Raw genomic sequence first — 26,625 nt, 5'->3', positions numbered from 1 at the left:
AGTTTTACTGTCATGACTCACATTTTTAAAGAAAATATTTTAAAATAAATTTGAAGATTAATTGAAGTCATTTATTTGTTGCTGAACCTTCAGACGTCCCCGACACGTCCGTTCACGTCCCAGAGACGGCGTCTATGGTCGTTAGAGGTGAGACAGTTTCTACCAATCAGACTCTTGAAGTCTTTATCGCCGACTTCACTCCGTTTGTTTCACTCATTAAATGTTTTTTCTACCCAAAGACTCCACTGAGTTTTATCACTACGAGGAGAGAAGTGAAGTGAAAGGTACAAACTTCATTCTTACTCTGCGTGAAGAAACGTGATTTTCTGCATTTCATCATCCATCAACACCAAACATTAAACTACATCAACTTTAACCTTCATCATCTTCATCATCTTCATCATCGTCCTTTAACGCTCATCTTCAATAACTGTGTGATCATTTTAAACGTCGTCCCTCCTAATAACCACCTGAACACATGAAGTGCTCTGTGAGAACAAGACAATAATTTAACTTTAACAATAAATTCACTTTGTGTAAATATATTTTAAATGTCAACAAATGTACAGAAGAGGATGACAGTCTGAGATTAATCTCAGTAAGGTCTGAATGCAAAAAGATGCATTAATTAATTAAATTAAGATTGGATTAAACTAAGATGGATTTTATGCCAACGTGCTGAAAAAGTCATTTGAAGCAGAAACTTTCTTGCAGTAATAACTTAATATCTCTGAATAATGGCTTATTATCTCATTATTTCAAGACAGTTTCTCATTATAAAGACTTACGGAATTAATCAGAGATTTAAAACTCTGACTTAAACTTGCGATTCAATTCTAAATTTATTTCAGATATGGTGAGGCAAAATTTTAATTTTGAAATTTGATTTGTTTTGAATTAATGTCAGAATTCTGAGGATCAAATTTTCTGACTCGGTGTCTGAATTGAGATGAATTAGATGATGGAGTCTGAATCCTCCAAAGTAAAAACTGTAAAAAAACAAAACAAAAAAAAAAAGTTCTTGTTGAGATGACTGAAAATTTCAAGGCAGCATACTGCAATTAATTTCTGAGTTTTGAGACCAACTCAAACTCAAAAGTTTTGAGATAAACTTGAAAATGTTTTGCTGAACTATAATCTTAAGATAATTTACTTTTCTTCTTTAGATAAACCAACTATGAACTGTGAACTTTCTGATTTGTTTTTTGTTTTTTTAGTACCTGAAATTTTTAAGTTTTAATTGAAAATATTTTTTAAATTACTTCAATTAATTTACTCTTTTTTTGTTTGTTTCAAACAAGCATTTCAGTTTCTAAAATTCAAAGCTTTAAGTTTATTGAAAGAAGAAAAAGTAAATTATCTCAACTAAAGATCAGTGGTTGGTAAAACAATCTGCTGCCCTGAAATTTTGAGTTTTCTTGACTTCTTTGTTTTTACAGTGAGTCGGGATTCTGTGAAAGAGTATTAGAGTCGAACATAAGGTTGAAGAAAGAAATACATGAATATATCAAGAATAAAGTTAAACTTTGAGTATTAGTGTCATGCAGCCATGATATTTATTCCTTTTCTTTTTTTTTTTTACTTTATTTTCCTTTTGCCTTCTTCTAATCTAATATTCTTCTGCAGATCCTTAGTTTTACATTGGAGGTTTCTGACTTAATTCCGATTATTTCCAGAGTTTTAATGACAAATTCTCAGATTAAAGTCTGAAATTTAACTTCAGTGAAAACTAAATGAAAGCTTCAGAGTTTCAAAGTTAATTTGAGTTGAATCCTCTTCTGCACAAACATAAAAACTCTGCAGTGATGAAACTCAGATGTCTAATTTATCTTTTAATGATTATCTGTAGCTTTTGAAAGTCTGACAGTTCAAGAGGAGACGGTTTCTGTTCAGTACTCGTCCGTCACAGGTATTAATTTAATTCTGTTTTATAAAATACTTCATCATCAGTATAAGAAGTCGTTTTCCCTCTGTCTGTCTGTCTGTCTGTCTGTCTGTCTGTCTGTCTGTCCCTCTGTCTGTCTGTCTGTCTGTCTGTGGTGTTTGCACCGTCTAGTCTTCATATTTCTTCCCTGATTGTTTAAATCTAGCATCCATCCATCACATCTTCACACGAGCGTCGTCACGTCAGTCAGGTTGTTGTTGTGTTTCTAAGTTCACTTCTCTTCCTCACCAGAAGTGAAAAAACCTGTGGAAGAGATTGTTGAGAGGACTCAGGTGGAGTTCAGAGGAGACGCCCCTGCAGGTACAAATCAAATCGGCTCCTGGCTGCTTCCTCAAAGCTTCTGGCTGTTAGACGCTGAGCAGAGAGCTGCCACGCTGCTCGCCGCCATGTTTGTCTGTCCACTCGGCTTAAACGCTTCAAATGCTGGCAGCTGATGCTTGTAGAAGCTTCTTTTCTTCTGGTTCTCGTCCGTCTTTACTTTTGTGTGTTTTGCTCTTCTTCGTGTTGCTTTTTTACTCTTGACTCGCCTCTCTTGTGCGTCTCATTAACCCACAGCTGAGCTTCTTTCTGTACAGTAGATGGCAGTAGAGAGTAAAGCTCATAGTTTTAATGTGAACTCTCTTCATCTTTCAAGCTCCTGAGAAACCCTCTGAGCCTGCAGCTCCTCCTCCTCCTCCATTCAAAGGTATCTGCATTAAATACCTCCTCTTATTTAAACCACTTCCTGTCTGTTGTTCTCTTTTATTTATGTCTTTGTTTTTAGATCTTTCTTGTCCACATTGTTTGTTCCTTTCTTTGTATTTTTCTGTTTCTCTTAAAGTCTTGATGTTAGCATTTATCTTAGTCAGAAAACTGAAATCCATGATAATATTTTAAAGTACCTGAAGCAAAGAAGCCGCAGCCTGAAGCCAAAGTCCAGCGAGAGGAACCCGCCGCCCCTGAAGGTAACAATTGCAATTTTGTTACTGTTGGTTATTTTCTTTGTTCATCTTCTGGAGTCTTTGTGGGCTCACATTCTTCATTCTTCATACGAAACATTCAAAAATGGAGATGGAATCTTTTCAGGTTATATCAAAAGTTGTAAAAATGACGATTGAACCTTTGTGCACAGTAGCTTAATTAATTTGTTTTAATCTCATGCAATTCTTTAAAAATACAATACATTTACATGTGTCTTTACATTCTTAACTGTTGATACACAATGTAAAAGTAAAATAACTATATAAATAACTAAAATAATTTATGCTAATTTTTAATTTTTCACCTATATTTTGACAGCACTTTTTATTTGTGCTGAAAAAACTTTTTAAACTTTTTACTTTGGATGATCATAATCAGATCAAATGTTAATAATTAATATCTTTATAGATGTTAAATCTCTTTAGATTTCTGTAATTTCTTCTACAGTTTTGACAGTATTGATAAATACTGATGATATATGTTTAACTGAATTTTTTTTCAAACTTTTGACTTCAAATTTTAGGATCAAATTTGAGGGTTTGACATTTTACTCTTAAAGTGCAACAATCATATTCTTCTACTTCACATCTTTACCAATTATTAAACTCAATATATCATATATTAAACTCTTATGATTTTCTGTTTTGTCTAAATAATTTCATGTCACCTGAAGTGATTCTTGCAGTGCATAAACAGCATTGTACTCTTGGCCGTCCATCTGTCAGTTGTTTGGTTATTTGTCAGTCTGTCTGTTCTGTATGTCTGTATATGTTTTATGTTTGTCTTCCTTTGCCACCTGAACTCTTGAAGCTGTGTGTCCTCTGTGTTGACTCATCATAATATTTCTCTTGAAGAACCTTCATTTTACACCAAACCAGAAGTGACCGTTCCCAGAAAGGTCACTCCTGAACCGTATCAACCTGAGCCGACAGAGGAGCCCAAAATGGTTCCTCCAGAGCCAAAAGTGGCACCTCAGAAACCGGCGGCGCCTGAGCCAAAAGTGCCCCAAATTAAGCCTGAACCCAAAGTTGAACCTGCCAAGAAAACACCACAAACCCCAAAAGGAAAAGGTAAAGTAGTAAACGCTTTGCATTACTACTGATCAACTGGAAAGACTATATCTTACTATATCTTTCTTGTTGTTTTGTTTCACGTTGCTATGATCCATGTGCTCAACTCTTTAACATGTTTGTCTAAATCATGGGTGAAGATGTTCTTCGCTGCTAACCTCTTGAGCTTGATCTTTTAAAATTAACATTGATGTATTTGGAGTTGACAGCAGGGTAGCTTTCTTTATAATCCCTCTACAAACTAACAGCAGACATTAATGTCGCAGCTGTAGTGTAGCTGATAATGAAGCTCACAGTTTGTTCTTAGAGAAACTACTGTTGATAAATGCAGAGTAAAAACTGTTTAATGTTCTCCAAAGTGCCAGCTGCAGCCATACCAGAGGAAGCCATAGTTCAGCCAGTTGCTGCCACGATTACTCCACCAAAGACTGAAGATAGTTATTGGAAAGGTATTGGAAAGACAGTGTCTTTTCCCATCTCTGTTATCATAAATCATATCATGTGATTAGCTTTCTGTAACTGTGTGTTCTATGTTCTCAAATGATGTCTGTTTGTGCTAAACACTCGTTAGAGTGGACTGTAATGTTGAAGTCTTAGTGGTTACCACTCGCTTACTGAACATATATAATGTTCTTTAAAGCACCAGAAGTACCAAAGCCTGAAGAACCTGTAGTTTACCCAACTGCAGCCAAGGTTCCTCCCTCACCAGCAGAGCATCTTCCACCTAAAGGTATTGATCGTAGACCTTTGAAATCTTCATTTGTCCTGCTTCATGTTCTCTCATATTCTCTTTCACACTCGTTAAGAGTGAAATCTTTGCTAGCGTTGGTCATTACCTGTAGGTTAAATAATACATAATGTTCTCTTAAGTGCAAGATGTACCGAGACCAGGGGAGCCATCTGCACCCAAGGTTACGCCAACCAAGGCTGAAGCTGTTCCACCTAAAGGTACTGCTAGATGCTCTTAATAGGCTGCTTTGTTTGTTCTGTTTTCTGTTTGTGTTGTTTCTCATGTTTAAAGTCTATATCTTTCCAAAATATCTTAATCTTTGAGCGTGCTAAGCACTCGTTAGAGTGTGACTTTTTTCAAAATATGCTTAATAAGATAATAATCTTGAATCCTGAATGTTCTTCAAAGTTGTCTCAGAACCAAAGACATCTGAATCTTCAAAGAAACCACATCTGGTGGCTGATAAACCCGAGCCAGAAGCTGTCTCCGAAACAAAACCAGAAGAACCAAAGATGGTTCCAGAAGCACCAAAGATAGTTCCCGAGGCACCAAAGAAGGTTCCAGAGGCACCAAAAATAGTTCCCGAGGCACCAAAGAGGATTCCAGAAGCACCAAAGGTTCCAGAAGCACCAAAGAAGGTTCCAGAAGGACCAAAAATGGTTCCACACGCACCAAAGAAGGTCCCAGAGGAACCAAAGAAGGTCCCAGAAGCACCAAAGACAGTTCTTGATGCACCAAAGAAAGTTCCAGAAGTACCTAAGAAGGTCCCAGAAGCACCAGAGACGGTTCCTGAGGCACCAAAGAAGGTCCCAGAAGCACCAAAGACGGTTCTTGATGCACCAAAGAAGGTTCCAGAAGTACCTAAGAAGGTCCCAGAAGCACCAGAGACGGTTCCTGAGGCACCAAAGAAGGTCCCAGAAGCACCAAAGACGGTTCTTGATGCACCCAAGAAGATTCCAGAAGAACCTAAGAAGGTCCCAGATGCGCCAAAGAAGGTTCCAGAAGTACCTAAGAAGGTCCCAGAAGCACCAAAGATAGTTCCTGAGGCACCAAAGAAGGTTCCAGAAGAACCTAAGAAGGTCCCAGCTGCACACAAAATAGTTACAGAACCACCAGTAGAGCCGAAGAAAGTGCCAACACAACCACAAGTTTTGGAAACACCAAAACAAATTCCTCAGGCTAAAAAGCCTCAGCAACAAGGTAGATATGTGTGCAAAGACGAAGAGTGTGAAAGTCATACTCACTAATTCTTGCTGCTTGATCTTTTAACTCTTTATTAAATAGATATTAGTTTCTGACATGCTATAAACTATTTTTTAAAGATTTTGTTCTAATGTCTGTTGCATCACGTGTGTCTGTTTGCTACATCATATCAATTATCAACACAGTAAAACAGAGGAAAGTACCACAAGAAACATCAGCAGTAGCTAAACCAAAGCTGGAGGCAGGTACACCTATCACAGGTATGCTTAAATTTACAAATATTTTCAGGCAATTTTAGAAAGTCAGCACAAATGTCCACCAGTTCCTTGTAGTTTGACTAGAATTTATTTGTCCCTGAAACCAGATGAGGTTATTCCTTCTGGAAAAGTATCAGTCCAGCAGAGGTCTAAAGAAACTCCACAGCAGAGAGGTAGTGATTCATGACACCTACAGTTCACATGTAAAATGAGGATCACAGTAGAATATACAACACACTGATATCTGTGTTTTTGTGTCTTTATGGTTTTTCTCTTGTGTTGTTTTCCTCTTGGCCACCGCTCCATGGTGCAAATCTTCAATCTTGGGTGATATCTTAAAAAATGCTCCAGTTCCCTTGAAGACAGAGCTTAAGCAAACTGCAGTGCTTGAAGACAATGGAGGGTCTTTTCTAAAGAAGGATCAAATTTCTCTGGTTGAAGTTGGACACAGGCAAGAAGAAGTTAGGACTTATGAACAGAGAGTTGAGCTCGGGGAGTCGTCTGTGAGGGAAGAAAGAGAGCTGCAAATGGTTCTTGCAAAAGATGGGGAAGAGGTTTCTATATGGTACAGTGAAGATCAGCATGTTGAATCATTTGAGGACATTGAGCCAACATTGGAAGAATACAAGGCTGAAAAAGTGGAGGACACTGAATCTCAGGTTGAAGAAGATTTTGAAGACAAAACAGTGGACTGGAGAGAAGAAATGTCTTTGAGGTTTGTCTCTCCACCTCCAAAGGAAGATGGCCATCTTCCATTGGAAAGGGATGTTGCACTTCCACTTGAAATGACTCGTCCAGCAAAGAAAGACGTCTCCAAATTGACACTCAAAAAAGAGGTACTGGTTTCCAAAAAGACACCTCAAGACAGGAAACCCAAGGAAGATGATGTTCCTCCAACATATTCAATGCAGGAAGAGGTAACAGAATCATTTGTGTCAGTACATCATGAAGAAATCGCAAAAGAAACTGTCTCTCCAGTGGAGGATCTTGTTAGATGTAAAATATCTGGTATATCTAAAGAAATCACTGCACAGAAGATGCCTACAATACCTAAAGATGTCACTCATATGAAGCAAGCTGACTCCGTTGAAGTGAAAGAAGTTGCATCTGAAAGATTCATGCCTTATAGAGAAACTGTATCACCCCCACCTGAAGAAGACCTTCTCCAAGTTCCTCCCAGAACACCTGCCAAAGTTGTTTCTCATCCTACAACAGCTGTTCCTCCCAAACAAGAAGTAACAACCCTTAAAAGGATGGACTCTCCAAGGGAAGACATCTCTAGAACTCCCAAAGCTGCTGAAAAAATGTATGTTGAAGACATTGTACCTCTGAGGAAACCAACTCCTGTGTCAGAAGAAGTGTCTTTTGAAGAAGAAGAACATGTCCCAGCAACAATGTCACCTCCAGGTCCAGCTCAGATTCCTTCATGTGAGAAGGCAGTCTCTCTTGAGGAAGGACTTTCACCTCCAAAAGAAACTCTTCTGCCTACAAAGACCTCATCTGCACTTCCCAAAGCAGTAGTTGCTCCTAAAGAAGACTTTACCCCTGAAGAGGTGGGTCTACCCAAGAAACCAGTTTCTAAAGACAAGGTCACTCCAACAAAGAAACCTCAAGGTCCACCACAGAAGAAACCTCTTCGCCCTGAAGAAAAAACTCTTCAATCCATGAAACCCTCTTCTCTGACACAAGAAGTAACCACCACCAAGGTGGATTCTTCTGAAGAAACAAGACCTGCTACAACTAAACCAATGAGAGAAGATGACAAGAAAACAAAGAAGGGAACTCAGGAGACTGAACAACAAATTCTTCAGAAAGGTATTCTTTCTTGTTTGAGCCACACAGGCTCGTGATCACTGTAAGATCAACCCCTCTTTAAAGAGATTTAATATCTCGCACTTACTCTACTCATACATCTTCTAATACGGCATTGAATAACAAAAGAAGTGGTACATTTTACACTAATCTTCACATCATAACAGTAATCCTGGTCTGTCCATTGTCTTTGTGTTTTTTATGTCACTACTCCATAAGGTATGCCATGTACTAAAGATACTTTCTTAATTAACATTTTCCATTGTTGATCTTTGGTTTTTCCCTCATCAGTTGACATCCTTTCACATACTGTCACTTCCTCTCCTTGTTTGTGCTGTTTGGAGTAATTCATGTCTAAATCGTCTCTTGTCGTTAATTAGTCTTGATTGACCATGTTGTTGTCTTGGTCGTGATCTTGGCATCTTGTATTCCCAAAGTGCCTCCTGCAGAGGAGAAGAAACCATCTGCACCAAAGCCTTCACCTCCTGCTCCTCCTGTTCCTGCAGCCAAAGTTCCTCCTCCTGCAGGTAGTCTGTTCAGTTTGTACTTTGCTCATCTTTACTGGCTCTTCAAGAGTCAGCCATGTTGTTTGCCTTTTTGTCTGTTTATTTGTGTTGTCCTTTTTGTCTGATACGTCTTCAGATTTCCATTGTGTTTGACTTCTCTTATTGTGTTTTGACCAAGCTTACTGTTTTCTTGGTTATGATCTTGGCATCTTGTATTCCCAAAGTATCTCCTCCAGAGGAGAAGAAACCATCTGCACCAGTACCAAAGCCTTCACCTCCTCCTCCTCCTCCTGCAGAGAAAGTTGCTCCTCCTGCAGGTAGTTTCTTCACTTGGTTTTGTATGTTGTTGTAACCTAAATGTCTGTCCATTTACTGTTTGGTTTTCCTTGCTGACTGATAAAAACGTTTCCTCGTGGCTTTCTTTATCCTCCATTGCCATTTAACTTGCTGTCTGTCACCAGTCTTATCTTTCGATGTTTCAGTGCAGCTGTCTGTCTTGACCATGTTGTTGTCTTGGTCGTGATCTTGGCACCTTGTATTTTAAAGTGTCTCCTCCAGAGAAGAAGAAACCATCTGTACCAGTACCAAAGCCTTCAGCTCCTACGGCTCCTGCTGCTCCTGCCCCTCCTGCAGCCAAAGTTGCTCCTTCTGCAGGTAGTTCTTTCACTTTGTTTTGTGGTTCTTAACAAGACTGTCTGTTTGTGTTACCATGTTTCTGAAGGTAGAAATCCTCCATGTTGTCTGGTTCTGTTTTTTTAACAGATTACTTTCTGTCTGTTTTATTCATCTGCATCTGCCTTCATTTATTAATCTGTCCTTGGTTGTTATGTATTTAATGTTTGTTTTAAAGTCTCGTCACTTTCATATCTTCTGTTCTTGGTTATGACCTTTGGTATCTTGTACTTGTAAGTGTCTCCTCCAGAGGAAAAGAAACCATCGGCACCAACACCAAAGCCTCCAGCAGAAAAAGTCATTTCTCCTGCAGGTAGTTTCTTCTGTTTGTCATCCATGTTGTTTCATTCCCTGTTTGTCTTTTCTTAAAGAAGGCTGTTGGTGTGAAATCTTAAATTTTGTCTGTTTTCTGTAAGTATCTGTAAGTTGTTGCTTGTTTACCAGATCTTTGCCAGTGATTTAATCAAGTTGGCATTCTTGTAGCTCAAGTTACACCGGTGGAGAAGAAACCCTCTCCACCTCCTGTATCAGAGGAAATGTATCCCGAAGGTAAAACCTCTTCTGTACCTCTCATTTCTGTTGCTCTCCTCTGTTTGTCTCCTGTTTTGTAGAATTTCTTATGTCTTCATAACTGAGCAATCTGAGCTTGGATTTAAGAAATGCTTTCACTGTCTAATTCTGTCCAAGTCTGTTCATCTGATGTTTGTTTTCAATCATCTGATCCAATCAAAGTCTTTTATTTCAACTGTATCTGTTGAGGCCAAATAACCTTGTAAATGCTTCTTTTATACATGTTTTCGTAAATTTGCAGTTACTTTACTGTAACTTGCACTTGCAACGACAAACAATGAACATGCTATGTGCATTCAAAGCTCATTTTGTGTGCAAATTATTTGGGAAATGCAAAATAAAAAAACAAATGCATGCCAAACTATCTGTCTGCTCTTCTTAAAAAAATAAATGAACCTCCTTTGTCTTTGATTTTAATACTGTTTGTATTGTATGTACTTAAATTTATCTTATTTAAATTCTTGCAGACAAGGAACCAGTTTCAGCACCTGGACCAACTAAAGGTATAAATATATGCTTCTTTCTTTTGAAAAGGCAGTCACATGTAGTACATATCGCTTTGTTATGGGTTCTCTCATGAACTAGAGAAAATGTATATGTGTATACTGTGTGTTTAAGTGGTGTGTGAGTCCTGTCTGGTAAAACTGTCAGATGAAATGTTTCCTGCATGCCTATAAGTTATAAACGGTGTATTTACTGCCCCAACCACAGTGTCACCTCTTAAGCAAAAGGGTAAGATTCCCGTTCAGGAGGCAAAAACACCTGAATCACCCAAGATGAAGAGTAAGTTCACCAGAATACCCAGAGAGAAAGAACCAGAGCCAGAGGCTGTTAAACTGAAGAAGGTTCCAGTGAAACCTCCAGAGCCTGAGAAACAAGTTGTAACTCATAAAGCAGAAGTGACAAGGCATCACAATACAGAACTAACAGTTCGTGGACTCCATGACAGAGAAGATCGGGAGATAATAACACTTGGAAGAACTGAACGAGTCTTCACTGCAGAGGAGGAGACGGTTCAGTTAGGATATTTTGAGGAAGTTGAAAGGATTGCAGTTGTACAGAAAACAGGGAAAGAAGGATGGACAAGAACCCCAAAACCACACAAAGAGGAGGAACCCGAGGTGCCAGCTGTAGAGAAGAAGAAAATAACTAAACTGCCAAAGTCAGATGAGCAGAAAGAATCAGTCAAACTAAAACCATTTGAAAAACCGAGCAAACAAGAAGAAGAAATGCAAAAGATTAAGCTAAAAAAGGTGCCAACTAAGACCAAAGAGCCTGAGAAGGAAATCATAACTCATAAAGTTGAAGGGACAAGACACTATGATACAGAACTGACAGTTCAGAAGCTTCACGACAGAGAGGATCGAGAGCTAATAACACTTGGGAGAACTGAACGAGTCTTCACTGCAGCTGAAGAGGCAGCTGAACTGGGTCATATGGAGGAACCTGAACAGTTAGAAGCAGAAGAAAAATCCAGATGGATAAGAACCCCTAAAGCACCGAAAGATGAGGAACCTGAGCCAGACTTAACTAGGAAGAAAATAAAGAAACTGCCAAAGAAAGAGGAGGAACAAGAAGTAGTGACACTGAAACCATTTGAAAAACCTCAAAAACCTGACACAGCTGAACCGACGAAAGTTCAGAAAGAAGGTGAAGCAAAGACAGATGCTGAACGCACTCCTTTTAAGAGAGGTGAGACGCCACAGAGAGATGAACCCACTGCTGCTACAAAACATAGAAAAGATGAAGATGCTCCCTTGACCTTGAGTCCAAAAGTAACTCCTGATGTCAGCAAAGACCAGGAGGAGCTCCCACAGAGGACAAAGGTTGATCGAGTACCCAAAGATGAGGAACCTACAACTGCCGACAAGCTTCGTGGAAAACCTAGAATCATTTCCACCCCAGATAAAGAGAAAGAGCAAGTTGTGTTGAAGCCTTTTACAAAAGTTGGCAAGCCTGAAGAAAAGCCAGATAAAGCAACTGAGGATGAGAAAAAGAAGCCTGTGGACACAAAGTTACCTAGTCGAATTCCAAGAGATGAAACTCCTGAAGAGCTGAAGGAACAGCAGCTTAAGAAAGCTGAAAAGACTGAAACACCTAAGAAAGAGGATGAGAAACCTCAGGAGAAAGAGGAGCCAGCTGTTCTGCCCAAGACGCCCAGTCCACCAGGTAAAAAGGAAGCAGAGAAACAGATCCCTCAAAAGCCAACAGAAATATTAAAGAAGGGCACTGAACTCAAAAAGACTCCTTCACCAAGAGTGTCTAAAGACAAGGTAGAGGAAGAAAAGCCACTTAAACCTGTTGAGCAACTTAAGAAGATTGAGCTGAAAAAGACGCCGTCACCAAAAGTTGATAAGCTAAAACCAAAAGAACAGCAGCAGGTACCCGTTGAGAAGAAGCCAAGTGCTGAAAAAGTAAAACGTACTCCCAAAACAGTGTCACAAAAAGACTCCATTGAAGCCGTGACACTCAAAAAGGTCCCAAAGAAGCAGTCACCAGATGAGGCTTCAGAACCAGAGAGGCCTGGTAAAGAACGGGTCCCCCTGGTGAAGGAGGTCTCTCCTGGAGCCGTGCAGATGAAGAAGGTGCCCACCCAGCCAGAGGAGGAGGTGTTTGAAGTGGAGGCAGAAGAAGTGGAAGGCGAGGAAGAAGAGGAAGCCTGGGGCTGGGAGTTGGTTCCTCCTGAGGACTGGGGAGGTGAAGGGGTAGATGGTGCGTTGGAGACTCCAGGCATCCCTGGCGGTAAACGAGGTGAGACGAAGGCCGACAGACTCCTCATTTGATGACTCTGGAGCCCCATCATCCATCTCAGATGACTCATCTAATCCTCATCACCACCGCTCTTCATCACTTGATTCATTTATTTATCAAGAGCTCATGTCTCCATCCATCCATCCATCCATCCATCCATCCATCGTCTATAATGTCCTTACGTGTCATCAACATTGATCACTAAGTCTTGCATGTTTGTCTTCATCAATGTTCATGTCATTCTTTGTCATCTTCCATCCATGTCTGTCCCTGATCATCTTGTCACATTATTCATACATTTATCAATGATTTCACTCCATCTTTATCCTCTTATCATGTGATGTGTTTTCATTTTATGTGATGTGCACAAGAATATGTGTTTGATTTAGCATGTTTGCTATTAGCATCACTCAGATCTTTATCTTGGTTTCTGCTGGAACATCAAGCTCTGACAGAGATGCTTAAAACTCATCTTACTGTTTCTTGTCCAGATGGAAAACCAACAGAAGAGCCTCCCAAAGGCAGAGGCAGAGGATTTGTGGGTATGAATGTTCCTGGTACTAACAATTTGGCACAATTTTGTGCTAAATAATATCTGACACTAATTCATTTGTTTCATTCACAATTGTTGTTACATGTGAGCTGTTTTCTTGTCAGTCAAACGTTTTTGTGTCAAGCTTTTAATCTTGGCCCTGGCTGGGTATCGAACCTCCTCCGCTTTTTGATATATATATATATATATATGTAGAGTCAAAAGTTGTCAAGTGCCAAAAGATTTGTAAACGTGTGAACTTCCTTAACAGAGTTCTTGTATGTCTGGTATGGTTGAGCAATGTTTGGCCTTAAAATTAACATAATTATTCTGAAGACTCACATCTGAATTGTTACAGAATGTGTAAAAACCCAGGTAGGTATTCTGTGTTGTGTTTTGTTAATTTGCTTCACGGTTATCTTCTTCTCTTTGCGTGTTGTGTGTCTGATTTGTTGTCTATGTTGCTTAGTTTTGGGATTCTCCAAAGAATCCTGTTGTAGCTCATAAAGAGTGACTCTGCATGGTTCATAGTCTTCACAGAATCTTATATTCTGTGCACCTCTAACACTAAAAACTGTTAAAACAGATTTTTGCTAAATGTGAAATTATGTCCTCTGAAAGTTGTCGAAGTCATGGTAGGCACAAGTCTTAAAAAAAAAAACAAACTCACCATCATATCTGAAACTAACTTGATGAGTTTTTGTATGTGATGTTGCAGCGAGACCAACCCCATCACCTGGTGATGGTGGCAGGGGCCGGGGCCTGAGGCCTGGTGGTAAGGGCCCATCACCACCAGAGGAACCCTTCGGTGGATTCAAACTGAAAGCCGTCCCCCTGAAGTTCATCAAAAAAATTCAGGACATCGTGCTGCAAGAGGCTGAGTCCATCGGCTCATCTGCTGTGTTTGAGTGTGAGGTCTCTCCCTCCACTGCCATCACCTCGTGGATGAAAGATGGCTGCAACCTCCGTGAGGGCCCCAAGCACAAATTCACCGCTGATGGCAAAGATCGCAAGTTGAACATCATTGATGTCCAACTGTCCGACACCGGTGAATACACCTGTGTGGCAAAGAATGCCGGAAAGGAGATAACATGTACAGCCAAGCTCATTGTTGAAGGTAAGAGAATGAGATTTTTTTCCAAACATGAACATTGTCACAACATTTAAAACCAAAGTGTTTAAAATGTTTTGCTGTTTTGTCAAATGAAATAACAAGCTTTTTGTAGGAATCAAAAAGTACTCAAACTCAGGTATGGTATTGGCCCCAGAATGGAAGAATTTCAACTGAAAACTCATTGTTCTACTGCAAATTCTGTTTTTTAACATCATTTTTTCTCTTTGTGCAGAGCTGCCTGTAAAATGGCTGAAAGAACTGGAGCCAGAGACATCATGTATGAAGGGTCAGCCCATGTATCTGACCTGTGAGTTGAACAAAGAGAGGGATGTGATCTGGAAGCGTAACGGCGAAGTCCTGAAGTCAAAGGCTGGAAAAGTAGCCATTAATATTATTGGTTTGCAACACGCTGTGACCATCCAGAACGCTACCGATGAAGACGGTGGCGCATACACTTGTGAGGTGGCCGGACAGGAGGACGTCAAGACAACAACCAACGTCAAAGTGATTGGTAAGCAGTCAGCAGCACAAAGTAGAGAGTTCACAGGCTTCAAATTCACCTGGAGGGCCGCTTTGTCACCATTTCATGATTCGGGCTGAAAAATCATTGTCATCATCAACACAAAAGATGTTTTTCATCCCAGAGAAAAGTCTTGCACCAGAGATGTTCATAATACACCGAAAAATACATCAAGTATACAGTTTCCATAAATACATAGTGCAACAAAATATAGGTTTAATAAAAATAGTAAAACAGAAGCTGTGTACCAGCCAGCAGGCAGCCAATCAGCCTCTGGCTGGCAGCAGCAATTCTGAATGAAAAAAGATAAATCAGGAGATCAGATGGTACTTAAAAAACTCAGACTAACTTTTTGTCTTTAATTTTTATACTTGCAGACAGACACAAAGTCGTTTACCTACTAACATTTCCTATTTACAAAAATTAACAAAGCTGGAAAATATTCTGCTGCTATCCCTAGTTGCCTATTTTCTCTTTTCTTTTCTGACATGGCATTTGAATAAATGTTTTTTACCATGATAGCATTAGGAAAATTAAGCTAGCTTACAATCAGAGTGGAACTGCTAACAGCTAACATGTTAGCTTACTAAGTAGCTAGCAAAAGTTAGGGGAAAAGCGCTGTCAGATTGTCCCCATCACGCTGAAACTAGTAACTAGCTACATGATAAAAGCAATTTCTAGAAGTTTTTCGGACCATGTCTAGTTTTTTGTGATACCTGCAGCTAAATGTAACTTGTTATGGTTCTAATACAACCATATAACAGGAACAATGCAAAATCAATTTATTACACTAAAAGCTAATCTTCCTCACTGGTCCTTGGTGTGCAGTGTAAAGAAGATTTAAAAGTAACGAACCGTTTCAGGTAGGGATTGGCAATATGTTAAAATCTTCCAACCTATCATAGTCAGTCCATCCATCCAAAAATCAGCAAACGGGCAATGCCAGTCAGTGAGGTAAAAACTCTACTAACCTGAGAAATGATCTAAAATGTTATGTTTGAGTTGTCTGTCTGATTCTGACATGGCTTGAAACTTTACCACAACTGCTATGATTGGATCTGTGGTCTCAGACCTTGAGTTGATTTTGTATATTAATCATTTAAAACCCTCTGAAATCGTCAGAAATCATCAAAGACTGGCTGGTGAAGCCTCTGAGGGACCAGCATGTGAAACCAAAGGCCAAGGCCACGTTCAAATGTGAGCTGTTCAAGGACACTCCTAACTGGAAGTGGTTCAAAGGAGAGAATGAGCTCACTCCTTCTGACAAGGTGGAGATCAACAAAGATGGAAAAGACATGACGCTCACCATCAAAAACTGCCAGCCTGATGATGTCGCGGAGTACACCATCGAGGTGGAGGATCGCAGATACACCGCCAAACTGACACTGGGAGGTTGGTGCTGCAGATCCTCAGAGGCTGTATCCGAAAAGGTCAAATATGTCTGATAATCTGTGCAGTGTTTCCCGCTGAACTCACCCTGTGTGCCGTTTCAGAGCGCGAGGCTGAGATCCTGAAGCCTCTCTCCAGCGTGGAGGTGGTCGAGAAGGAGGAAGCCAACTTTGACACTGAGATATCTGAGGAAGATGTGGCCGGTGAATGGAAGCTGAGGGGCCAAGTGCTGATGAGATCTCCGGTAAGACTTTCACTTTCTGTGAGGGTTACTGTAAGCACGTTCATATGACATTATAATGCATTTATAAGGCTTCATAAAACTCTTTAGAAATGTTTGTAATCATGCATGAGAACTAAGGGTTATAAAGTATTAAAAGTGGTGGACATCATGTATTATAAGTTACACAGTCATAATGCTTTATAAGTGATAGCAGTGTTCGAAAAGAAGAGTGTGACTCCTGGGTGACACAACACATCAAAACTTCCATGACTTTGGCTGGTTATAAAGTCACATAGAGAACTTTAAGGAAAGTGACAGTGCTGTGTGAGGTTATTAACAATTGTATGATGTTTATAAGCTGTTGTTCCATTTCAGACGTTAGAGTTTGATAATTATAGAATCATGAGATGGTTTTGTAGTTCTCTCTATGCTACTCACAAAAAAATGATATAACCTGTTGTCACTTTGGCATTGAGTAATAAAGCATTATGAAGTGAACTTATAATACATTATGTCAACCAATACTCTATAAACCTTTTTGTTTCAATATTCATAATCATGCATGATAGAGTTGTATAAACTCTTATGAATGCATTATAATGTATCATGAATGTGATTATGTCCGCCACTTTATAAACCTTGTTATAAATTATAATGCATGATTATGAACAGTCAAAAAGAGTTTTACAAAACCTAACGCATGCATTTTACTGTCCTACGAATGTGCTTATAAAACATGTCTAATACTTTATAAACCTTGTTACAAGTAGTCGTGCATAATTATAAACATTTGTAATAAGTTTTATGAAACCTTATAACTGCATTCTGATGTCTTATGAATGTACTTATAATGCATCATAGACATGACATGACATAGAAAGTGTTGCTGTTTATTTTGTTGAATATAAATAAAGATTTTGTAGGAGTTTAGTGTCTATTTGTCGTTTGTGTTTCAGACATGCGACATTAAAACCGAAGGTGGGAAACGGTTCCTCACGCTGAAGAACGTGCAGCTGGATCAGGCGGGCGAAGTGTCGTATCAGGCTCTGAACGCCGTCACCAGCGCCATGCTCACCGTCAAAGGTACAAATGTTTCACACACAGACCTTGTTTTGTTCTCTGTTGTCTGTTGCGTGCTGCTGCGTTTGTGGGTCTCTGAAAACGGAGGAATGTCAGAAGGGAAACGTGGTAAGAACCGTGATGGCTGTGTTTGTGCTTTTGTGAATAACTGCTGGATTATTCGCACCTCGCAGAGATCGAAATGGGCTTTGTTGACCCACTGAAGGACGTTTCTGTGCCTGAAAAGAAACAGGCTAAGTTTGAATGCACCATCACCAAGGAGGTGTCAAAGGTCATGTGGTTTAGGGGGGCGGACGTTGTCACCCCGAGCCCGAAATATGAAATAATTGATGATGGAAAGAAACACATGCTGATCATAAACAGCTGCGAGTTTGACGATGAGGCTCAGTACACCATTGAGGTGCTGGGTCAGAAATCGAGCGCTCAGCTGCTGGTGGAAGGTAAGTGGCTGACAGAAACCCTTTGCTTCACGTTTCCTGTGTGTTGTCATCCATGTTTGTGGCTTTAAAGGCGACACGCCGCCCTGTTTGTGTGCACTCACCTGATGTATTGCAGGCATGAGGCTCAAATTTGTGCAGCAGCTTCAGGACCAAACTGTGAAAGAAGGTAAAACAGCTCATTTTGAGCTCGAGCTGACGCACGAGAACGTGCCGGTGGTTTGGTACCGAAACGAAGTGAAACTCCACGTGAGCCGCACGGTGCTCATACATGTGGAAGGAAAGAGACACAAGCTAGAAATGAGGTCGTTGTCTCTAGATGATACCTGCCAGGTTAAGGCAGAGGCCAAAGGAATTTACTCCAGTGCGAAACTGACGGTCATAGGTAACGAAACACTCTTTTTCTCTCAGTCTCTTTGATTTTCACCCAGTAATGTCTGAAAATATGTTTTTGTATTGATTTTATGACAAGTTCATCATATAATTTATTTATGCCTTTGCAAGCTTTCCTGGTTTCTTTTTTTGATGGTAAAATGTGTAAATTGCTCACTTTTTGTTTTATTAGTAGTTTAATTCTGACTTTTTATGATAATCAGACACATGGATCAGGGATAATTCTGATTTAGTTCAACTTTTAGCTTTCATTTTCAAAGTTTTGTCATTTTGCTTCTTGCTAATTTCATTTTGAAATATAACAAATATATTTTCTAACCTGTGTGGTCGTCTGAGGACTTCTTTTGTGATAAAAATGGAAACATTTTTCAAGGCAGAATTATCATTTATTTCAATAAAATTACAGATATAGACATCTACTTCTTTTGCTCGGTTTTTGAAACATCTTTGTTTTGCCGACGCTGACTGACTGTCCACTCTGTTCCAGAGGGCGACCCCATCTTCGTGGTGAAGCTGCAGGACTACACAGCGACAGAGAAGGACGAGGTGACTCTAGACTGTGAACTGAGCAAAGACGTCCCCGTCGTCTGGTATCACAGCGAGAAGGAGATCATTGCCTCCAAGATGGTGATCATGAAATCAGAGGGAACCCGCAGGTCTCTGGTCCTAAAGAAAGTGGAGCAGAACGATAAAGGCAAATATGTATGTGACTGTGGAACAGACAAGACGCAGGCCAACCTCAACATCGAAGGTAAACGCCACAAAACCATCACTTATATTCTGTTAATCTGCAGAATGCTGAAGAAACTTTGAGAAATGAGAGAAAATTCAAAAACAATCTTAGATCAAAATTAGTGTTTTGACAAGTAATAAAATATATATCTCATATATCACATTTCCTCATGAAAAAAAATGTGTCTTTTTCTTTGTTTCATATGAGAAAAATCAAGTTTGAGAAATGAGAATCCTGAGAAAATTTGGAGAAAAAGGCTGAAGATTTGGATCTTATTCACTAAAATTCATCTTAAATTTCACCAATATTTAAAAAAAAATCTGTATAAATATAAAACATAAGTAGAAGCTGATGTTTAAGAAAAAGAAAAGTCAGAATTGAAAATTTAGATTTATGTAAATCAATTTTAAATCAAATTGTTTTGTGAATATTATATGAAATTAATCAAATAAAAAATAACTCTCTCTTGTCATAATGTTTTTTCCAACTCTTTTTATTTTTTTCATAGCTAAAAAAACACTGACAAAAGAAAGCAAATAGAAATTCTGATATGAATGTATAGGCAGTATTCAACAAGTAAAAAAATACTCTAAACGGTGATTTGTCATACATGTATAAAAAAAGATACAAATATGGCAAACATATATGCAAAATACAGTTTTTACAGATAAAATAGTATCATTGTATTTTGAAAAGAAAGAAAGAAAACAGTAATTAAAAAGAGAGAAAAAAGGAAGAGGGAGAAAATGTTGGTGGGATTTAAGCAGATGTCCGGTTGACCATGTTTTGTTCCTTTTAAAGTCGGCTGGTCATAGAAAGAGTTAGTACATTTTTCTTAAAATGGTCTATAAAGGGTTGCCACATTTGGTCAAATTTGTTTTCACACCCTCTCAGTGAGAATTAAATTTTTTCCAGATGCAGGATGTGCATCACATCACGAGGTCAGAGAGCGTAGGAGCTCGTGTCCGTGTCCACTTTAATGACCCGAGTGCTGGTCGAGTTACAAATTATATCATGTCATGTTGGAAGCTGGTTAATATAAGATCAGAACCTTTAATACCAAAGAGTGCGATCAGCTGATTAGGATCCACAGGTCTACTCAGGATGTCTGATAGCGACTGAACAAACAGATTGCCAACATGTTGTGACTCTTGGACAGTCCCAGAACACGTGGGCTGGTGAGGCTGGTGTCGGACTCACATCTGGATAGATTTTACAGAGTTTATTTGTTGACAAGTGAAGTCTGTCCAATATATGAAAAGTCCATGTGTAGCACAGACTGAGGAGGAAAGTAACTGGGCTTTTGTTCATCACTCTTCTGAAATAACAACCTCCACATTGTTTGCCAGGCGACTTTTAGATAATCAAAGAAAGTGGTACGATCTAAACACGACAGTGCCTTATAAGTTATAGAGATGCCTCGTCATAATGTTTTTTAAACATAAAATCATAATTTAGGAAAAATAAAAAAGTGTTTTGCAGGTTTTTGGTTTCTGAGAAGAGACAACATAGATATGTTATTCACACAAAAAATTATTTCTCCCTTAAAATCTGGACTGTCTTTATAATCATAAATACTTTCACCACAGCTGATTGTACCTCTTCTTATTTAAATTCCATAATTGTTTTGTTTTTCTTTTGTCCAGCTCGTGATATCAAGGTTGTTCGGCCGATTTACGGCGTGGAGCTGTTTGATGGCGAGACGGCTCGTTTCGAGGTGGAGATCTCTGAGGACGACGTCCACGGCCAGTGGAAACTGAACGGAGAAGTCCTCAGTCCGTCCAAGGTGAGCGCTCCAGCTGTTAGACAGGTGTTTTTGTGTCAAATACGAGCTCCTCCGTGTTATTAATGACTGTTTATGATGTCATCTGACAGGATGTTGACATTATCGAGGAGGGAGGCAAACACACTCTGATCCTGTACAACTGTAAAGTGCCCATGACCGGCGAGGTGGCGTACGCTGCCGCCAACGCCAAGTGTTCTGCCAACCTGAAGGTCAAAGGTAAACGACAGCAAGGTCACTTCATCCTCCGTCAGTCCAGGAAGAAATTTCAAACAAGCTCATTATTATTTGGAAAGGTTTCAAATTTTTGTCAGTCCTCAAGATGAAAATCCTTAATTAATGAACAAAATCAGGTCAACTCAGCAAAATGGTTTGTAAATCTGAAAAATCACTTTTTTATTATAATATAAAAGCCAGTTCAGAAGTGCAGTTATTTTTATTTATTTATTTATTTTATTTGTATAATATATAAAATACATTAATGAAGAAAAGAAAGAAAACTAATATATAAATGTGTCAGGAGAAGTCAGGACGCCACAGGCTTATACTAAGGACCTCCCCCAAGAAAAAACAAATCAAAACAAACAAATGAACACCATAATAAATAAATAAATAAATACTAATCAAAACAGCACTCACATAATTTGATAAAAAACAATAACTAGCAGAAACACATACGATGAGCAAAGAAAAAGAGAAAAGAAGAGAGAAAAACAAGAAAAGAAAGAAAGAAACCCAGAAAATAGTCAATACACAAATAATCCAGTGACAACAAAACAAAACAAAACAAAAAGAAAAAAACAACACTATATTACAAAAAGACACACACAAGTGGAATGAAATAAAACCTTGCTGTTTCAAAGGGTGTTTGTGTTTATACATAAATATATAAAACTCAAAATCACAAATTTCTGTCAGTCTTTAACAATCTATATAAAATTCAACAACCTCCATTCCTAAGGTCCGTAAAAAATGTAGTTCAAAAGTTCCACTTGTAGTTGTGCTGTTAGAACAATTTTAGAACAGTATTTTTTTATTGTTATGGTTCAGGTGTGTCTATGCACTGTGCCGTACATGAAAATAACTGAACTGTACCCGACTTTTGTTTAACTTTGGTTTCAGTTTGCAGTTTGCTCTTTTTTTATTTGAGTATTTATATTCAAGGCCACAGATGATCTGGAAGCCCGACTCTTTGTTTTCCTGCAGAACTTCCTCTGAACTTCCTCACGCAACTGAGTGACGTTCAGGTGTACGAGAAAGACGAGGCGAGGTTCGAGCTCGAGGTGTCGAGACCTCCGAAGAGTTTCCGCTGGCTGAAAGGCTCCCAGGAGCTGCAGAGCGACGACAAGTACGAGATGATTCAGGATGGAAATTTGTACGTTCTGTGTATCCGCTCGGCCGCCTACGATGATGAGGCGAAGTACATGTTCGAGGCCGAGGACAAGAGGACGACGGGCAAACTCATCATACAAGGTAACCAGGTTTTTATCATTTTCACTGAACAATCATCAGTGATTCATCCAAATTCATTCAGATTTGCTCATATTTATTTGAACATATTGTCAAATGTGCAGATTTGATCAGATGTTTTACTCCATGTGATTTTTCTACTTTCACATTTACCCAGACTTTTTTGGGGGGGGTTACCCAAATTGAAAATCACATTTTAATGTTTGGTCCCACTTTGGAAACTGAATTTTGTTCATTTTCCCAAATTTTCTTGTTTTTACCTGACTGTGTTGCTTACTGTGTTGTTTTGAGGCTTTTAGCAGAAATTTGCAGAAATGAACCGAATTTGTGGCTTATTTCGTTTTATATAATATATATTATTTAAATGTTTACAATTTTTACAAAGAGCATTTTTTCAGGCTAACTGAATCTTATTTTAGACTCAGTTCTGTACTTCAGGTGTATGACTTGTTTTTTGTGCGGCAGGTATTCGTTTGGAGTTTGTCAAACCGATTAAGGACGTTACAGTGAAGGAGCGTGAAACAGCCGAGTTCAGCGTTGAACTCTCGCACGACAAGATCTCAGTGGTCTGGTACAAGAACGATGTCCGTCTGCATCCCAGCAAGGTGGTCCACATGTCGGATCACGGAAAGATCCACACGCTGGCCTTCAAGGAGGTCACCATCGATGACACATCCATGATCAAAGTGGAGGCCATGGACAAGACCGTGACCGCCCTGCTCACCGTCATCGGTCAGTGTCACATGTTTGGTCGTAAGGAAGTTTGGGCAAATTTAAAAAACAAAGTACAGACTAGATAAAGTTTCCACGGTTTGTCAGTCGATGTCTGAACAGAAATGTCATTTTAGTCCAGATAAGTCCCTGCTGTTGAAGGCAGGTCGGTTGAAGGTTGAAGCTTTGAAGTTTTGATGCTAAGGATCGGACATTTGCTAAAAACAGAAAAGAAAACACGCTGTGGGGAATAAAAACAGCTTTATTTCTATTATAGGACCCAAAACACACACGATCCTTGCTCTTTAAAATCAAACCGTCTCATTTCTCTGCAGAGGGCGATCTTTATTTCACCACCAAGCTGCAGAACTACACCGCTGTAGAGAAGGACGAGGTGAAGTTGGTGTGCGAACTGAGCAAAGCCGTTGCCGACGTGAAGTGGTTCAAGGATGGGAAGGAGATCACTCCCTCCAAGAACATCGCCATCAGCACGGATGGCAAGAAGCGCATCCTGACCGTCAGGAAGGCGGAGAAGGCCAACATCGGAGCCTACACGTGTGACTGTGGCTCAGATAAAACCACAGCCAACCTCAACATTGAAGGTAAATCTTCCCAAGATACATAGGGAGAACACTGGTGTTCAAGTAATGTTCAGTAGACAATAGTTTGTGTGGATTTCACACCGTGACTAGAAAGTAAATATAACATGAAATCACATCAGAGGGTTTCACAATCTGTATTAAATTCAGCAGCCTCCATTCCTAAGGGCCGTACACACCGAGGACTAGGACTATGAAAAATGTAGTTCAGACTGCAGCCTTGTAGCTGTGGTGCAAACTGAGTTAGAATAATTTTATAACAATATTTTTTACTGTTATAGTTAAAGTTCTTGGTGTGGACAGCCTCTTTAGAGCCTCTGTCAAATAAGACACCTCACAAAGTTTTTTAAATATTATTTTTCCAAATTTTAGCTATTCCATTCATGGTGGTGAGATATAACATGTAATAAGGTCATACTTTTGCAAACAGTTACAGTCGATCTCAGAGAAGCAGAGAAATTACATGACAACCAGTTTTTAACAGCCTCAAATGTCCAGATATCAGTCTGTTGATTTGCATTATAAAGCAGCGCATCATCAGCATAGCGGTGGATATTAATTCCACAAGTGCATATAATTGTACTGTAGTACTTTGGACCAGAGGCGGGCCCAAGTTGTTATTTATTTTCCAAGTGTTTGCACTAAAGTTCAAGTCAAGTTTGTCCCAAGTCCTAAACTTTGAGTTTCAAGTCCTGTACAAGTCCTAATGTCCCTTCACCAGATGTGCTGTTTTTCATCCTGCAGTTAAATTTTTGTCGACCTCCTTGTAGTTTTTGGACATTAAAGAAATCATTTTTAGTCTTTTTTTTGTCAGAACAAAACAGAATGATTCTTGGCTGTCAAACTGACTCTTGATCAAACTGATGGATATATTGCACTGATCAGCAGTTTTGTGACATCCAGTTTTTCAGAACCTCGAATTACCAAAATAGATTTCCAATGTGATCATCTGCTTTATATGTAGAGTATGATTGAAATGTATTTCATATAATTTGGCCTAAAAGTGAAATTTTACTAAATTGAGTCTAGCAGAGGACCGAGAACAGCAGCCTGAGGTACACCAGATTTTCCCACAGCGACCATATTTTGCTGCACAGCTGGTTGGTGTGTCCATACTTTGGCCACCAGGGGTCACTAGTAGTATATACTGATTTTTCTTTCTCTCCTACAGAGCGTGACATCAAGGTTGTTCGTCCGCTGTACAGTGTCGAGGTCACAGAGACAGAAACAGCCAAGTTTGAGACAGAGATTTCAGAAGAGGACGTCCACGGAAACTGGAAGCTGAAGGGAGAAGCTCTGCATCAGTCTTCTGTGAGTCTCACATTGAAACTGTCACAGGTGGAAGTAACAAATTACTGTAATTCAGTCGTTTTTTGGGGTACTTGTACTTTATGAGTAAATTTTCCAAGTCTGAACTTACAAGACGTAATCTACTTAGTTACTTTTAAAATCATAGTAGAGTACCAAGTAAAATCTGAATTCATATCTAAACCTTTCATCTGCATTTTGGTAGCCAATCAGATGATCTGATCACAAACAGGCCGATGAAAACAAAGAAATACAAACAAAAAACAAAACACGGCGGCAGTGTTTGGAGTAAGGATGTTAATGATAATCATTAATTGATTAATTGCAGTTCAGAATCTAGCCGATTAAAAAACTGAAAAAAAAATGAAAAATGAGAAAAATGAGAGAAAGAAAAGCTATTGGTTCATGAAAGTGCATAAAATTTGCAACCCTAGTTTGGAGACGTGACGTCAGTGGTTAAAAGTACTGTATCTAATACTGTGAGTACTTTTTGCAATGAATACTTTGTACTTTTACTTTACTTATTTCTAACTCTAGTACTTTTACTTGTAATTGAGTAATGTTTTAGCAGTGTAACAGTATTTTTGGTGCTCTTTCCACCACTGACAGTTGTACACATGAAGTGTATGAAACTTTACCTCAGAAATATGAAAAGCTGTTTTCACATTGATGCAGTAATAATATTTTTATTTTGATGCCATTTTGTATAATGATGACATTTACTTTAGATACTTGAAGTGGATTTTGATGCTTTCTGTGCTTTTATGTCTTTATTGGATTTGTCCATGTTGTGGTTAACACTCCCCTGTAGGCCACCAGGGGGCTCCACCCATCCACTTTGACTTCAGTATAATTCTGAACACAGGACTTTTATTTGTTATTTAAAGGTGAAGTTTTGAACTAAACGTTCTTGTTTTCTGTTCAGGATGTTGAGATCAAGGAGGAAGGAACAAAACACATGTTGATCCTCTATAACGTCCGTATGGACATGGCTGGAGGCGTCGACTTCTCAGCAGCCAACGCCAAATCCAACGCTCAGCTGCGGGTCAAAGGTGACACCACTAATATATGTTTGAATGTTTATATGTCTGAGCTGTTCGTGTCTGAAAAAAAAAATATTTTTATGTCTTTTAAGTTTCAAACTTGGTTGGAACTTTGGTCAGATTCCAAAATACAGCTTGTTTGGACAAAAGTAAACATATAAACACATTCTTATTATTATTTAAGTATAAAACAATGTTTAGTTGTACAGTTTTTCATCAGTATTTCTTTGATAACTTTGACTCAATACATTAATTTCTCACAAAGATTTTGTGGTAGAAACCTTTTTTTGTTGGATGTTTTCTAGACTCTGATTGAAAAATCTGCAGATTAACAAATAAAGTATCTGAAAATCTGAAATCTAAGTTTGGTGGTGAGATTTTTAAAAACAGATTAGTTATAAAGTTGGCTCAAAAAGTACTTGTATGTGTTTTTCCTGAATCATTTTAAGCTTTTTACAGAAACATTTTAAAACATTCGAGCAGATTTTACTCAGTTTGGTTTTAAACTGTGTGAATTACTTTAAAGATCTACATTCTGCCTCGTGTCTGATCTGGTAACTTCACTTCTTTACATCAAAGAAAGAAACCAACAGACATGTTTTCTGTCCACCAGCGGACAGACAGTCCACAGTCAGTGTCGAGTGTCTCTGTCAGTCTTCAGCCAATCAGCTCCTGAGTTTATTTTAGAGACTTTATCTAAAGTGAGAGCCTGCTTTCTGATTGGAGGAGCAGGAACATGAAACTTTCTGGAGCCTCAGATCAGCTGAGGACGTCCAGATGCATGCTGGTTCGTTTAACCATGTCGTCTTCTTTT

General features: G+C 39.0%; 1 protein-coding gene across 1 annotated transcript in view; it reads left to right on the top strand.

Moving 5' to 3' along the window:
• LOC146323388 (titin-like) overlaps positions 1-26,625 on the top strand; it is a 199,585-nt gene that overhangs the window by 75,875 nt on the left and 97,085 nt on the right. The window contains exons 77-113 of the mRNA XM_084725583.1: positions 94-147; positions 240-284; positions 1,850-1,909; positions 2,177-2,245; positions 2,580-2,630; positions 2,824-2,889; positions 3,760-3,975; positions 4,335-4,424; positions 4,616-4,705; positions 4,846-4,923; positions 5,114-5,905; positions 6,094-6,168; positions 6,273-6,338; positions 6,517-7,980; positions 8,415-8,504; positions 8,708-8,800; positions 9,030-9,137; positions 9,394-9,468; positions 9,639-9,704; positions 10,193-10,228; positions 10,437-12,476; positions 12,968-13,018; positions 13,727-14,125; positions 14,355-14,633; positions 15,765-16,034; positions 16,136-16,275; positions 17,211-17,337; positions 17,508-17,774; positions 17,890-18,156; positions 18,652-18,915; positions 20,544-20,683; positions 20,773-20,899; positions 21,887-22,153; positions 22,616-22,882; positions 23,197-23,463; positions 24,632-24,771; positions 25,694-25,820. Of these exons, the coding sequence (XP_084581709.1) occupies positions 94-147; positions 240-284; positions 1,850-1,909; positions 2,177-2,245; positions 2,580-2,630; positions 2,824-2,889; positions 3,760-3,975; positions 4,335-4,424; positions 4,616-4,705; positions 4,846-4,923; positions 5,114-5,905; positions 6,094-6,168; positions 6,273-6,338; positions 6,517-7,980; positions 8,415-8,504; positions 8,708-8,800; positions 9,030-9,137; positions 9,394-9,468; positions 9,639-9,704; positions 10,193-10,228; positions 10,437-12,476; positions 12,968-13,018; positions 13,727-14,125; positions 14,355-14,633; positions 15,765-16,034; positions 16,136-16,275; positions 17,211-17,337; positions 17,508-17,774; positions 17,890-18,156; positions 18,652-18,915; positions 20,544-20,683; positions 20,773-20,899; positions 21,887-22,153; positions 22,616-22,882; positions 23,197-23,463; positions 24,632-24,771; positions 25,694-25,820 (9,123 nt within the window). The remainder of the gene's footprint in view (positions 1-93; positions 148-239; positions 285-1,849; positions 1,910-2,176; positions 2,246-2,579; positions 2,631-2,823; positions 2,890-3,759; positions 3,976-4,334; positions 4,425-4,615; positions 4,706-4,845; positions 4,924-5,113; positions 5,906-6,093; positions 6,169-6,272; positions 6,339-6,516; positions 7,981-8,414; positions 8,505-8,707; positions 8,801-9,029; positions 9,138-9,393; positions 9,469-9,638; positions 9,705-10,192; positions 10,229-10,436; positions 12,477-12,967; positions 13,019-13,726; positions 14,126-14,354; positions 14,634-15,764; positions 16,035-16,135; positions 16,276-17,210; positions 17,338-17,507; positions 17,775-17,889; positions 18,157-18,651; positions 18,916-20,543; positions 20,684-20,772; positions 20,900-21,886; positions 22,154-22,615; positions 22,883-23,196; positions 23,464-24,631; positions 24,772-25,693; positions 25,821-26,625) is intronic.

This window comes from Lutjanus erythropterus, chromosome 8 (assembly GCF_056507025.1).
Source record: "Lutjanus erythropterus isolate fLutEry1 chromosome 8, fLutEry1.hap2, whole genome shotgun sequence".
In the NCBI taxonomy this organism is placed as follows: Eukaryota; Metazoa; Chordata; class Actinopteri; order Lutjaniformes; family Lutjanidae; genus Lutjanus; species Lutjanus erythropterus.
The sequence above is the reverse complement of the archived record's forward strand: the minus strand, read 5'-3'. Positions and strand labels throughout refer to the sequence as shown.